Consider the following 14,064-nt stretch of genomic DNA (forward strand, 5'->3'; position numbering starts at 1 on the left):
TGACATGCTAATTGAGACATTATTCTTACTCTTTATTTTATTTGTACCCCGCCCATCTGGGGGCTAGAGGATTGCAGAATCGGGGCACAGCGTTGATGTCAGATGACACCATTGCTCCCAGAACAAACCAGAGTCCCAGCCCAAGCCAAATGTGCCCTTGACAATTCACACCTTCCCTTCGGGAAGGAGAAACGCGGGAGAAGGGGATCATCCTAGCAACAGTTTTGGCCGTACATTGACTCCAGCAAAAGGAAGGCACCAGTTAATGTTACCAGTGTCTGGGTCTTCAGAAAAATACACTCTAGCCTCCCTGGCAATGCAATATCTGCTTGATAGCCAGAGTACAAAACAATTCCAGATTCTCAGAAATGTTTGGGGTGTACAGTATGGGTGTATGTTTGTTTTTTTTAATGATTTTTTAAAAAACAAACCAAAGTGAACGAACCCCATTTGCTTTTAAGTATAAAAACAAATGGCAATTAAAAAGAACGAGTTTTAAATGGGGGAAAAGCCATTTGTTTCTTTTGCGATAAAAAATGGAAACTGTCTGGAACAGCTTGTACTGGTTGCAGGGAGCAGGAAAAGAGAGCAGTCAGACACTGTCTGCACCTTTTAAAGTTGCCTATAAAACGGGCCGTTTGTCCTCTCCATTTGAAATTTGGCAGGTCTGATACCATTAAAGAGTTGTAGGGTGCTTCTCAGTTTTATGTCATTTGGATGGAAAGCCCTGCAATTAGACAGCAAAAGACTAGCTAGGTTTGCTACCGAAAAAAACGGGAGCAGAAATGTGAGGTTAACGAAGTCAGATGCACTTGCTCCAGTTCAGTAATGGAAAACAAAGAACAAAACAAATGGCATTTTAAATACTGAAAACAAATAGAGTAACTAACTGAGATATGTGTCTTGTTCACCTCTTGATGTATACGCCTGGTATCCCCCCCCCCCCCGGGAAAATGCAATTGTGCATCTTGAGCACCTTTTCATGTTGTGCAGTGGACGCACTCTGCTCCATCACAGGAGCCCAGGCAACCACCAGATTTACCCCCTCTGATAGTAAAGCATACCTGCATGTTCCAATGCATCTGAGGCACTCTAGACTTCTTGGGAATCTATATCACCAGCTCTGAGCCCACCCTTTCAGACTGTTGCCTGTATTGTCTTCACAAAGCTTATCCTTCTCCTGGGACGAGCACAGAGACCAGGGTTCAGTTGCTGTGATACAACATCATCAAGGCTGCCTGGCGAAGTCACCAAGACTTGGACACCAGAGTCTGAATCCTTCTGTGCGCAAAGTGATTCAGAAGCATTTTGGCATTGCCAAAGTCGCCTGGTGAATGGCAAAGTACAGTGGTACCTCAGATTACATACGCTTCAGGTTACAGACTCCGCTAACCCAGAAATAGTGCTTCAGGTTAAGAACTTTGCTTCAGGATGAGAACAGAAATTGTGCTGCAGAAGCAGCAGGAGGCCCCATTAGCTAAAGTGCTGCTTCAGGTTAAGAACAGTTTCAGGTTAAGAACGGACCTCCAGAACGAATTAAGTACTTAACCCGAGGCACACCATTCATTTGAGGTTCCCAACAAAGCGTGTCAAAGACATAGGTTCCCCATCTTTCCCATCATCCCATCTCCTGACCAGAGACCTTGGGAAGTCCTGGTAAGAAGGAAGAGGTTGCATCGTGGAGGAGATGAGCTGGCTGCCTAGCCCTACTCCACAGAGGCTGTACTCTTTGCTCCAGAGGAAGCAGGCCGTTCCTCATCTCTAGCCGGCAGAGAGAAGCCTGCCCCATCGCCACTGAGTGACCGAGAACCCGCCTAGGCTTAACATCCAGGAGAGTTGGGGCTATATTAGTTCCTGGCTATTTTGCTGCTGCTGGCATAAGCCAGTTGTGTGGCGAGTTCCCGCCCCCCACCAAGGATAAATAAAGACACAAGACACCATAATTTAAGGTTAACTGGGCGAATCAGGCCACAACTTTATTGAATTCAGGAATGAAAGGCATTGGCTTAGGCATTGGTCCTATTGGCTATCCGGCTCCATCCCATTTGCTGGAGACACGGGAAGGGTTAACACCATAGAGGGGGAGTCTCCTGCTGAGGCATGTCAACTAGGAGCTCCCCCGGGTCATCGCTCAGGGGCGTGCCTTTGGCCCACACCTCCATAGGCTTCGGACAGGGCCACGCCCCTCGGAGTCCTTTATCGGACCACCCTATTGTATCCCTGACCTGTTCTTCTTAGAGGCTGTTGCATCCCTCTCCTTCCTTCCCTAATCTTGAGGCGTTTAGTTTAATGCCAATTATTCAGACTTTTTGGTTGGTCTTATGGGGTTGTGCCAAGCCTCCTCCTGATGGATGCTTCAGTTTGCTTGCCTTTTGGGCACAAGCCCTGCCTTGAGAGTGAGTGAGAGGGCAGGAAGAATTCCCTCTGGATACCCTCCGTCCACCACAAGGAACATTCATAGTCCCACTGTTCTTCTTTGAGTGGTATCAAATGAGACAATGGGCCTGTAGATGTCAGTGTCTGGCGACCCTCCAGGGAACTTTCCACCAGTGAGATGCACGCAATGTGCTCCGTGTCTTCCCACTAAGGGGGGAAGATGAGCACTGAGCTGAACTGTGTTCCGATGCTGTTGCTCAGGGAGTACAGCACGATCTCATCTTACGTGCAATTGACTCACCATTTCAACCTTGCGTGGTTGAAAATGGGCTGGTTGAAATTGCACAGTTTAAATGCACACAAGACCGAGAGTTTAAGAGCTCTTTTTGCAGCGGGTTTTCCTGCCACGGAAGGAACTTGCTTAATGGGCAAGTCCTGGCTCAGCAGGTGGGCTCTGGGATGCTCTCATGGGAACTCGGATGACCTGCAAGAGCATCCCAGAGCCCTTGCCTTGGTAAGCAAGGTGGGTGTTTAAAAGCTTTACACCTTGCTTTGGGGGCAAGGCCTGTTTGGCCTTGGTCTGGAAGGCAATGATACCTGTGCAGGGGTGGTTCCAAGGAGTGGTTTTAGTGCACATGGTTTTGCATGTACGAACCATCCTCGGAACGTAATCCCCCCACAAGGTGTTATCATACTGTATCCATTTCTACAGTTGCTTTTGGGTGGACTCTTGCTTCCTCCCCCTAACCCACACCTCTCCCTTCACACAGAGGACGTTGGTTGGCCTGGTGAGAGATTTAAGGGGGATTGCCTTTGCCTTCAACGCCAAGACCAGCTTTATGATGCTCTTCGAGTGGATGTATCCTTAATCCTTATGTATGTCCCTTTACTTCTTCTTGCCACTGCTGAAAACTGCCTTGTGTGTCCTTCAACCCTTCTGATGATACTGCAGCTCAGGTGATAGGCTCTCAGCTGCTTCCCTGATCAAGAAGCAGGGCCTGTGGGCCACAGAATGCCACCTGTAGAATTCCTCTTGTCTTGACATCTGGAGACGCTGCATGACTGTGGCCAGGGAAGAGAACCCACAAATAAGGTGCAGACATAGTGGTGGCAGCGGGATCCCACCAGGATCTCAGCCAAAGGGATCCAGTAAGATAAAGGTAAAGGGACCCCTGACCATTAGGTCCAGTCGTGGCCGACTGGGGTTGCGGCGTTCATCTCGCTTTACTGGCTGAGGGAGCCGACGTACAGCTTCCAGGTCATGTGGCCAGCATGACTAAGCCGCTTCTGGTGAACCAGAGCAGCGCACGGAAAATGCCATTTACCTTCCTGCCGGTGTGGTACCTATTTATCTACTTGCACTGCGTGCTTTCGAACTGCTAGGTTGGCAGGAGCAGGGACCGAGCAACGGGAGCTCACCCCGTCACGGGGATTCGAACTGCTGACCTTCTGATCGACAAGCCCTAGGCTTGTCTGTGGTTTAACCCACAGCGCCACCCGCGTCCCTCCAGTAAAGTACTCATCCACTTTTCAGGCTTAGTATCTGCACCCTAATCTGGAAACATCAGGTGTCTTTTGTGAGTGCCCATGCCATCCTACCTTTAGCCAAATAACACCCTGAGTTTTAAGAACCTGAATATTTAAAGTCATCCTGGAAGCAGTGTTGCCTCCTTAACTTCTGCCTCGCAGCTACCCATCCTACATGCCAATCCTGCAGCGGGCAGTTGAGCTCTGGTACCACGACCCAGCCTGCACCACACCTGTGCTCAAGTTGATGGCCGAGCTGGTGCACAACAGGTAGGTGAGGGGAAGAGGATTGGAACTGCCAGGGCTGACTTGCCTAGGAATGCAAGGGGGCCATTCTTTTATCTGCAGGGGCCTCCATATACGCCCACTGGGCTGCTTCAATCGGCGGAACTGGCACCACTACAGGTGCCATGTAATACCTATTCTGCATTTGTAAGGACTCAATATTTTAGTGTGGTGGCACCTACACTTTGGAAATCCCTGCCTTTTGACACCAAGCAGGCGCCTTCATTATACTCTTTTGGTGCTGGCTAAAAAAAAACATTTTTGTTTAGACAAGCCTTCACAGATGTTTAGAAAGCTGGTGTGAGTTTTAATCTGTTTTTGGTTTATTGTTGTTTGAACTTTTTGAAAATCTTAAATTACTGTTGTCATTTTTTCTTACTATTAATAATAATAATATTGTTTTACCTTTTATGTAAGCCGCTTGCTCTTTTTTTTACAAACTGTGTATAAATTTTATGAAATAAATCTGAATAAGCAGACTTGAGAACATTTAAACATTTGATTGATTGATTCGGATACCACCCTTCACCCAAAGATCACAGGGCAGTTCACAACATAAAGCTCACCAGAAGCTTAAGTGTAACCACAGGAACTAGGTCAGTTCTCCCTGGAAACAGCATAGAAGACCCCCTGCCCTCTGGTTGCCTCTGTTGGCAGGGGCCTCTGAAGATCTGGACAAACCAAAAGTAGTCCTTTGAGCAGCCAGCGCATACTTGTCTGTGGAATTCCACAAGAGACCGTAACGGCTTTTTATTTTCGGTGGCTTTTTAAAAGGATAGCTAAATTCATGAAGGATAGGCCTATCATTGGCCACTATATGAGTTCCAGCTCTTTTTCTCCCCATGCTTCAGCCAACTCACAACTGTGTTTGTTTCTTCCTTCCAGATCCCAGAGGCTGCAGTTTGATGTCTCCTCACCCAATGGCATCCTGCTCTTCCGGGAGACGAGTAAAATGATAACTACCTATGGTGGGTCTCTTTCGAGGGAACGGGCGTCACTTGATGGGCTGCACTAGGTTGCAGTGGGTGGCCAAGGGATGCCCCACTCCGTGACTGGCCTTAAACGGGTGGGGGGAAGAGGCAGCCTGCCACATTCTCCAGTCACAGACCTCTTCTAAAGTCCTGGAGCAGGAGGGAGAATAGGCCTTGCCAAAAGACAAACAGCCAGGCCATGGCTCTTCCCCCAGAACTTCCTTGCCGCCTGGCAGTTTTCCACGGTCGCTGTTGACAGTCTCACTTTTTCTTCTCTAATTACATTCTGTGCTAGGTTATCCACATGAATTTTTGGATTATTTTAGAGTAGAACCAAAGCTCATAGCGAGCAGCGACACAGGGCAAACTATGCTGTTATAACGTTTAAAAACAGGAGTAAATTAAAAAGCACCTTTCTGTATCAATATAAAAATTGGTATTGGCCTCACCCCTTGTGAAGGCGACATGTTGAGAGTGAAGTAATGGTCTCCTGCACATTCAGTGTGGCTTTTTGACTTCTCTGTTGACCTCCTGAGAATAATATACTCTGGGCTGAGGTTAAAGGGGAAATGTACTGAGCAGAGTTGAGATAACTAGCTTTCAAAAAAATGCTTTTGCAGGAAATCGCATCCTAACCTTGGGGGAGGTTCCGAAGGATCAAGTGTATGCCTTGAAGCTCAAAGGGATTTCCATCTGCTTCTCCATGTTAAAAGCTGCCCTGAGCGGCAGCTACGTCAATTTCGGTGTCTTCCGTCTGTATGGGGACGACGCACTTGATAACGCCTTGCAAACCTTCATCAAACTCCTGCTCTCCATCCCCCACAGCGACCTTCTGGTGAGCTTGTCCGCCTTGCATCAGGCCCCCAAACCTTCCCCCACTTCGGGGGCACCTTGGGCAGCATTCCACGAACTCCTCCCATAAGCGCAAGGATTATCACCAGCACAACAATACTTCTCCCCGCACAGTCCTCAAACCTGCTTGAGTGTTGGAGGAGCCCCTGCAACAGATTTGCAGGCGTGCAGGGGAAGAAGGTCTGTCGCACTAGTGATAATCCTTGCACTGATGGGATCCTGGCTCAGCACTGCTTCGCATACAGCCCCTTGTTTTACTGTGCTGCCTGTGCACAAGTGTCACAGTTGGTTTGCAGTTACTCTGCGCCACAGATGGGCAACCTGCTATCAGTGTTTTCCTTCTCGGAGCTTAAGTTAAGATTCCACCTTTTTCATGCCTTTATGTATTTCCCCTCCATGTAGTTTTTGACAACCTGTGCTACAAGGTCTGCACTGAATCCTGCATGTTTCTGCTAACAGGTGATTTGGGCAGTAAGGCTAATGCCCCTTGCTAGACAAAACCATGGGGTTAACATGGCGTCGTGGGATCCAAATGGGAAGTTGGTTGGTAGATGCTGAAGAACGAGGAAGTGTGCTGTGGAGAATAAAGCCACAAATTCCTCCTCTTACTTACCACCTCTCTTTGCAAACACACACCTTGAAATTCTGGTGTTGAGGGTTCACAGTACATGGGCTAGTGCCTTGCACAAGCTCAACAATCAAAAAGCTATATTTCCCGTTATGCTTTGAAACATACTGCTTCTGACAGTAGGGTTGCAGTGGGGTTGTATAAGCACTGTGCTGTTGCTCCCTGTAGCAGTTTTGGGACGCGCCAGGATATGACTCTTCACATCTCTCATACCTGCATTCTCCCTTCCTTCCTTTGTTTGCAGGACTACCCTAAACTCAGCCAGTCCTATTATTCATTACTGGAAGTACTCACCCAGGACCACATGAATTTTATAGCTAGCCTGGAGCCGCACGTAATCATGTATATTCTTTCTTCCATTTCGGAAGGTCTCACAGCACTAGGTGAGTGTATCCATGTTCTCTGTGTGTCTCCTTGGATGTGTCAGGGATGGGCAGGAGCCTGAGGAGTCGGGGGGGGGGGGTGTATGGGCAGAGGAAGCAGTGGGGAGGAAGATCCAAGGGGCCAGTGACCTGTGGGGTGGGGTGCCACCCTGTGAGGCAGCTGCCAGTGGTGGTGGAACAGGGGTCAGGAGGAGGAGCCTGGGCAATTGAGACGCATCACAAGCCTGCAGCCATAGGCACCTAGACAGATAATTAAAGATACAGAATGATGGCGCCAGGCGAGTCTCCTTGGGGAGAGCGGGGAGCCACTGTTGAAAAGGCCCGTTCTCATGTTGCCACCCTCTAGACTTCCTGTGGAGGAGGCACACGAAGAAGGGCCTCAGTTGACGATCACAGTCAGGGTCAGTTCATATGGGGAGAGATGGCCCTTGAGGTACTGGGAGTCACCCCACTCTTCCCCTTCTTTCCTGTCTTTGTAGACACCATGGTTTGCACTGGCTGCTGCTCCTGCCTGGACCACATTGTCACCTATCTCTTCAAGCAGCTCTCCCGCAGCACCAAGAAGAGGGCTGCCCCCCTGACGCAGGAGAGCGACCGGTTCCTGCACATCATGCAGCAGCACCCAGAGATGATCCAGCAGGTAAGGAGGGGTGCAGGTACTGGTCGCAGCCAGTGGCCTCCTTGGCTAATCCTATGACACTCATGGAAGTGAGAGCTGGACCATAATGAAGGCTGATTGCCGAAGAATTGATGCTTTTGAATTATGGTGCTGGAGGAGACTCTTGAGAGTCCCATGGACTGCAAGAAGATCAAACCTCTCCATTCTTAAGGAAATCAGCCCTGAGTGCTCACTGGAAGGACAGATCCTGAAGCTGAGACTCCAAGACTTTGGCCACCTCATGAGAAGAGAAGACTCCCTGGAAAAGACCCTGGTGTTGGGAAAGATGGAGGGCACAAGGAGAAGGGGACGAGATGGTTGGACAGTGTTCTCGAAGCTACCAGCATGAGTTTGATCAAACTGCAGGAGGCAGTGGAAGACAGGAGTGCCTGGCGTGCTCTGGCCCATGGGGTCACGAAGAGTCGGACACGACTAAACAACAACAAATCCCATTCTTTAGGCAAAATGACTCCCAGAGGGGCTTGCATACAATCCAGACAAGACAGTCCTTACCTACAGGTTTACAATCTTATTTTTTTAAAAAAGTTCAGGAGCAGGAGGTGCCTGGTGGAGCTGGGCATCTAGCAAAGCAGATGGAACAAGCCCGGTTTCCTGTGTCTCCCACTGAGGCCATCTGGTGGAGAATGGCTGCCCCAACAGTTGAGGGGAGAGGAGACCTGATGGGGCTGGCAGCCTGTCACATCAGAGCTAATGATGCGTCTCAGCTCTCCCGAGCGAGAGGCCAGTCAGGAAGCACTTGCAACAAGATGCTAATTTGCGGCCTCCCTACTTCTTCCTTTCAGTGCAAGCTTGAGAATTCTTGTGTGGCTAGTCTTGTGTGCACCTGCCAAGGCTCAGTTAAGGCTACTAGACGGGGCAAGAGAGAGCCTGTGCCCCAGCCCAGCAAGGGTAGTGACTTAGCTGATGCCCATCATTACCTGCCATGCTCATCCAGGTCACACTGAACAGACTGGATGAGTCTTCTAGTGTGCTTAAAAGTAAAGGTACCCCTGCCCATACGGGCCAGTCGTGACCGACTCTGGGGTTGTGTGCTCATCTCGCTTAAGAGGCCGGGAGCCAGCGCTGTCCGGAGACACTTCCGGGTCACGTGGCCAGCGTGACGAAGCTGCTCTGGCGAGCCAGCACCAGCGCAGCGCATGGAAACGCCGTTACCTTCCCGCTATAAAGCAGTACCTATTTATCTACTTGCACTTAGTGGTGCTTTCGAACTGCTAGGTGGGCAGGAGCTGGGACCGAACGACGGGAGCTCACCCTGCTGCGGGGATTCGATGGTGTGCACATTACCATCACCCAGAGTTACGCTTCCTTGACCGACTGCCTACAAGCAGAGATGCAGCAGACCCTTCCCTCTTTAAATGGTTCCATTCAGTCATACGTCTTTTCCAAAAAAAAGTCCCTGCGATCTCTGAAGAGTGTAACAGCTAGCTTGATTTTGCTCATTCTTTCTAGATGCTATCAACAGTGTTGAATATCATCATCTTTGAGGACTGCAGGAATCAGTGGTCCATGTCTCGGCCTCTGCTTGGTTTGATACTGCTCAATGAAAAGGTAAGGCACTTCTTAGAGAGTTGTTCAACGGCTGGGACTCCTTAAAAGGAGTGCTCAGGAGATGCTGACTCCTGTCAGCACAGCCCCTTGGGTAACTTAACCAGCATCCCCTCTTTTCTCCCCCTTCCAGTATTTCTCAGACCTACGGAACAGTATAGTGAACAGCCAGCCTCCAGAGAAGCAGCAAGCTATGCACCTCTGCTTTGAAAATCTCATGGAAGGCATAGAGCGTAATTTGCTCACCAAGAATCGCGATAGGTCAGTATCTCTCCTCTGCTGCAGAGAGCAGACTGCATAACAGCTGGGGATGGAAATCTCCCCTGAGGCTGCCAGCAACTCAAGGCCCTCCAGGAGCCATCGCGGGCATCAGGGGAGACTCTTTGCCTCCAGAGCTTCTCTCTGTAACGTTGTTCCACTGGAAAACATGTGAGGTCATGAGCTCCTTAAGAGCTGCTTGGAATTTGCTGGGCAACACTAGTGGCTCAGACATGGGGCGGATATTAGGAACGGGGAATGTTCACACTAACTCTTACTTGAGGGCAGAAGCAAGTACCCTGTACTTGCAAGTATTTAAAACAGTCTTCCCCTCTGCCCCCACATGCCCTTCTCATTAAGTCCTGGCATTTCCTAATTAGCAAGGCCCTGAGCAGAAGAATATACCATATTTTTCGCCCTATAGGACGCACTTTTTCCCCTCCAAAAATGAAGGGGAAATGTGTGTGCGTCCTATGGGGTGAATGCAGGCTTTCGCTGAAGCCTGGAGAGCGAGAGGGGTCGGTGCGCACCGACCCCTCTCGCTCTCCAGGCTTCAGGAAGCTACCCGCAAGGTTCGGGAGCCCGGCACTGGGCTCCCACGGCTTGCGGAGAGTTGCCTGCATGCTGAAGCCTGGGCGTGCCAAGCTCAGCGCGCCCAGGCTTCACGCAGCTCTCCGCAAAGCGCGGGAGCCCGGCGCTGGGCTCCCGCGGCTTGAGGAGAGTTGCCTGTTCTGGGGTCGGGGGAAGCTCGGGCTTCCCCTGCCCCAGCCCTGCGCCTGGGGGGGAAATATTTTTTCCCTTTATTTCCCCCCCAAAAAACTAGGTGCGCCTTATGGGACGGTGCGCGTCCTATAGGGCGAAAAATACGGTAATACTTTGCAAAGCCTGTTCTGCAGGCTAAAAGTGAGCATGCTTAACTGTCCTAAATAGATTATTTTAGGGAGGTGGGAGTGGAAAGTAGGAAATGTCAACAGCTTTTGGGTGTCAAAGGAAATTGGTGGGGGAACGGTTCTTGACCAAAAGTAAGGGAGCGGACTTGGCTTCGGCCATTGCACCCCAACCATTAGGAATGCCTTCCCAACTTGAAGAGCAGTTCAGGGATAGGGCAGCCTGCCTAGGGTGGCTGTGGAAACCCATTCCAAGAATATTTTGCAGGTACCAATTGGCCCAGCTTAAGGGAATGTGTGCACACAGCTGCTATCAACCTAACTTTCCAGCTGATTATTACAGAATTATTGTTCAAAACAGAGATTTTCAGAGAATGAGGATGTTAAAGCAAATTTAAGGGAAAGATCCGAGAGGGGTAGAACTTAATGGGAAGAGAGTCAGGGTCTAAAGAACCTCGCAAGAAACCAGGGCACAAATGATGACCCCTGCAAGTCTTTATCAAACGCCGACTTGCCGTGCCTCAAGAAAGGGCTGTACACTTTATTTTCATTTGCTTTTCTTAAAGTGCCTTAAATGAGGTTACCAGTTCACATCCCTGCAGCAAAATCGAGAGCTGTCCTTATACTTCACTGAGCAGCCTTCCAAGTGATTCTGAGAGTTCAGTTGTCAGTACAGATGGTGACCATCTCGTGCAGGTGTCGGCAGAGCACGTTTAAGTGCACCTCACCCCATTCTGCCTTCTTCCAAGGCCCACACGTTGGCGATCGCATGTCCATTGGACATGCCTAAAATGATTGCTGCCTGTATTTAATATGCTGACTTAACATCTTGGGATGGTGGATTTTGCCCGCTTTCTAACCCAGCTTTGGCTTGCCTCCTTGGCAGGTTTACGCAGAACCTGTCTGCATTCCGGCGGGAGGTAAATGACTCTATGAAGAACTCCGCCTATGGGGTAAACAGCAACGACATGATGAGCTGACATCTCGCGAGGAACCTCTCTCTGGCCCGGGCCGGGGAGGTTAACTTTTCCGATGGAAAGACAAAAGGGCATTTCTGATCCCTGCTGGTCCCTGGGGCTAGGCTGCAGGAGGAAGGGGTGTTATAAAAAAAAAGTTCACCAGGGCAGAGGGGGCTCGTTTCCTTGGGGGCGGAGCAAGGGGGAGACCAGCATATTTCCCTGGGTGAATGTTGGAGAGGAACCCCAGCGTCCTGCCGCAGCCTGCCTTGTATAAACATGTACATTTTTTCATAACATTTTGAACAAGGTTTATATTGACTCAAGTTTAAAAAAAAAAAAAGTGTGACTGAAATTTTTACAGAGTTTAGTGCACCAATGCTGAAGTGAGGGTTGTATGTGAGTGAGGAAGCCGTGTCTCCTGGCCGCCTGCCGTGTTCCTGGGCAAGGGGGTGTGAAAGTGCAGAGTTATATTTAGTAACCAGTGTAGAGAGAGAGAGGCACAAGAAGTGTAAAATTCCAAATGTATATTTTTCTTATACATCCCTTTTAACTTGCACCACCCTCCCCCAATCTTCCTTCTCCTCTCCCCACCCCTTCTCGTTAGGAACTCAAAGCCATGCCATTTTCCATGCTGTTCCGTGAGTGTCCATCCCTTCTGCCCCATCAAACTGACACAGCTCTCTTCCCGCTTGGTCCCAGCTGGCCAGCCCAAGGAAGCCTGAGCTGCTCTGTCCATGCCTCGCCTCCCCAGAACATTGCACCAGGCTTTTTCCCTCTGTGTGTGAACCTCCTTGTTTCTCAGCTGCTGGAAAATGCATAGAGAATCTGCTTCAAGGCCTGAGCTAGTTTCTCTCCTCCCAAAAAGCAGCCTCGGTGAACTGCCTTGCCTTGTAGAGCCTGGCCATGGGCTTCCTGAGGCCATCTCTGCCGCTTGTCTACACCTGTCTACAGTAGGGACTGTGGGGAGTGGGCACAGGCTTGCAACCAAGGCAGACCCAGCATGACATGCAACTCCCCTTGAGAAAAGTCCATTCTCCCCCCCCCCCCCCCCAAAAAAAAATATGCTGCACCAACATCAATGTTTTTCAATATTTAAATTTACTTAAGAGAAAATAATGGGGGGAAATGACCTGTTTGCCTTGTACTTCCCCATTCTTGTTGCTGCTAGTTCTGTGCCCACAAAAGCCCAGCCCGAACCAGCCCTGGTTTCTCTTCCCAGATAGCACCTCCTCGGTTTTTATTCTTTTTTGTTCTTTCTCCTCTGGCGACTGTGTGTTGGGTCCTTTTTGCGTGAGCAGATTGCTGGATGACTTGTAAGGGTGTTTGCTGCATACAGTGTAAGCATTGTGGCTGCAAATAAACTTCAGTGGTTTCTACTGAGCTGTGTGGAACCAGGCCAGAGTGCTACTCTTGTGTGACGTTAAATGACGGTAGTGTGCGATGACCACGAGCCAACAGGCGGGTGTCTGGGAACTAGAGCGCAAGTTCTTGGCAGCAGTAGGCAACCCTCTTAGCAGCTGCTTGCTTCCTCATCCCTGCTGGAAAAATATAGTGGAGGGGCGAGAGGGGGGACGGGAGGAGAGGTGACGGTACCATAACCATCTCCAAAAGTAGCCAGGTTAATAGGATCTCACGCGCAGCATTTGCCAACACAGTAAGGTCGCATCTTGCATGCATTCAATCTGTGCAATTTCAATGATATGCAGTTGAAGGCCGCTGATTGAAATCCTGTAACTTCAGGTGCAAGCGAGGCAGAGCTCTTAAAAGTTCTTTTTGCGCTGTGGAAACCCAGTGCAAAAAAAGCTTTTGAGCTCTCTGGATTTCTTGGGAAGCAAAGCTTGCTAATGTGTGCATCAGTTCTGGAAGCCCTGGGGTGCTTGTGCAGAGGTGGCTTCAAAGGGCTTGAGTGCACACATTTCTGCATATACACAGAACCCTTGGAACCAAACCCCCACATAAGATGCAATTGTACAGGCTTGTTGCAGGGGACGACAACATTGGACTGCTTCTCCAAACTCCTTTTTTTATGCTGCGTATTTCGATACTCTGATAAGTTAGAGGAGTTGCTAGGGGAATATGTAGTAAACCTGATTTGTAGCTGTCCCCTGAACCCATATCTCCACAGCCAACCCTTCACATTCAGGGCTAGAGGAGATACACAATACAAAAGCTGCAAGTTTATTTACATGCTGCTTTTAAGCCTCAACTGTCAATACCCACACTGAGGAAGCCTTTTTCTTTTATTTTGGCTCAGGCACATGCAAGGCTGGGTGCCTTAGGTACATGACAGGCACACTCATTCTAGACCAGGGTGTGGCAAGGTTTTCCTTGCCAGGACTGGTTCACTCCCGCAGAGATCGTTCCATGGGCCAGATCGCGTCTGCGCAGACACGATTTCCGTTGCTGTGGAAGTGAGTCCCTGCTCCACCAGTTTAGCACAGCAGGCAGCTCGTGGATCGTTTAAACGACCTCCGTGGGCCCGCTTGTGGCCTATGGGCCACAGGTTGCCAACCCCTGTTCTAGACAGAGGCATAGAACAGCACACCAGCATCCTACAAAATTTTTCTGAGATCACTGGTACCAATTAGCTTTTTGGGAAACATGACAGTATCCTACATAAGTGTGGGTGAATATCCCTCTCAGGATACAGGGCAGCTTAGAGTGTGTGACTTGTAGCTTGGTAACCATATTTAACATGGTCGTTTGTGTTGATT

The 14,064-nt window shown here is 49.6% G+C and overlaps 1 protein-coding gene across 1 annotated transcript in view; it reads left to right on the forward strand.

Moving 5' to 3' along the window:
* Positions 1 to 12,396, forward strand: part of XPO7 (exportin 7) — a 55,162-nt gene extending 42,766 nt beyond the window's left edge. The window contains exons 20-28 of the mRNA XM_028741245.2: positions 3,147 to 3,235; positions 4,066 to 4,173; positions 5,074 to 5,156; positions 5,780 to 5,994; positions 6,884 to 7,022; positions 7,502 to 7,662; positions 9,151 to 9,249; positions 9,380 to 9,507; positions 11,278 to 12,396. Of these exons, the coding sequence (XP_028597078.1) occupies positions 3,147 to 3,235; positions 4,066 to 4,173; positions 5,074 to 5,156; positions 5,780 to 5,994; positions 6,884 to 7,022; positions 7,502 to 7,662; positions 9,151 to 9,249; positions 9,380 to 9,507; positions 11,278 to 11,371 (1,116 nt within the window). The 3' untranslated portion in view covers positions 11,372 to 12,396. The remainder of the gene's footprint in view (positions 1 to 3,146; positions 3,236 to 4,065; positions 4,174 to 5,073; positions 5,157 to 5,779; positions 5,995 to 6,883; positions 7,023 to 7,501; positions 7,663 to 9,150; positions 9,250 to 9,379; positions 9,508 to 11,277) is intronic.
* The last annotated feature ends 1,668 nt before the right edge of the window (positions 12,397 to 14,064 follow it).

Source organism: Podarcis muralis, chromosome 7, assembly GCF_964188315.1.
Source record: "Podarcis muralis chromosome 7, rPodMur119.hap1.1, whole genome shotgun sequence".
NCBI classification, from domain to species: Eukaryota; Metazoa; Chordata; class Lepidosauria; order Squamata; family Lacertidae; genus Podarcis; species Podarcis muralis.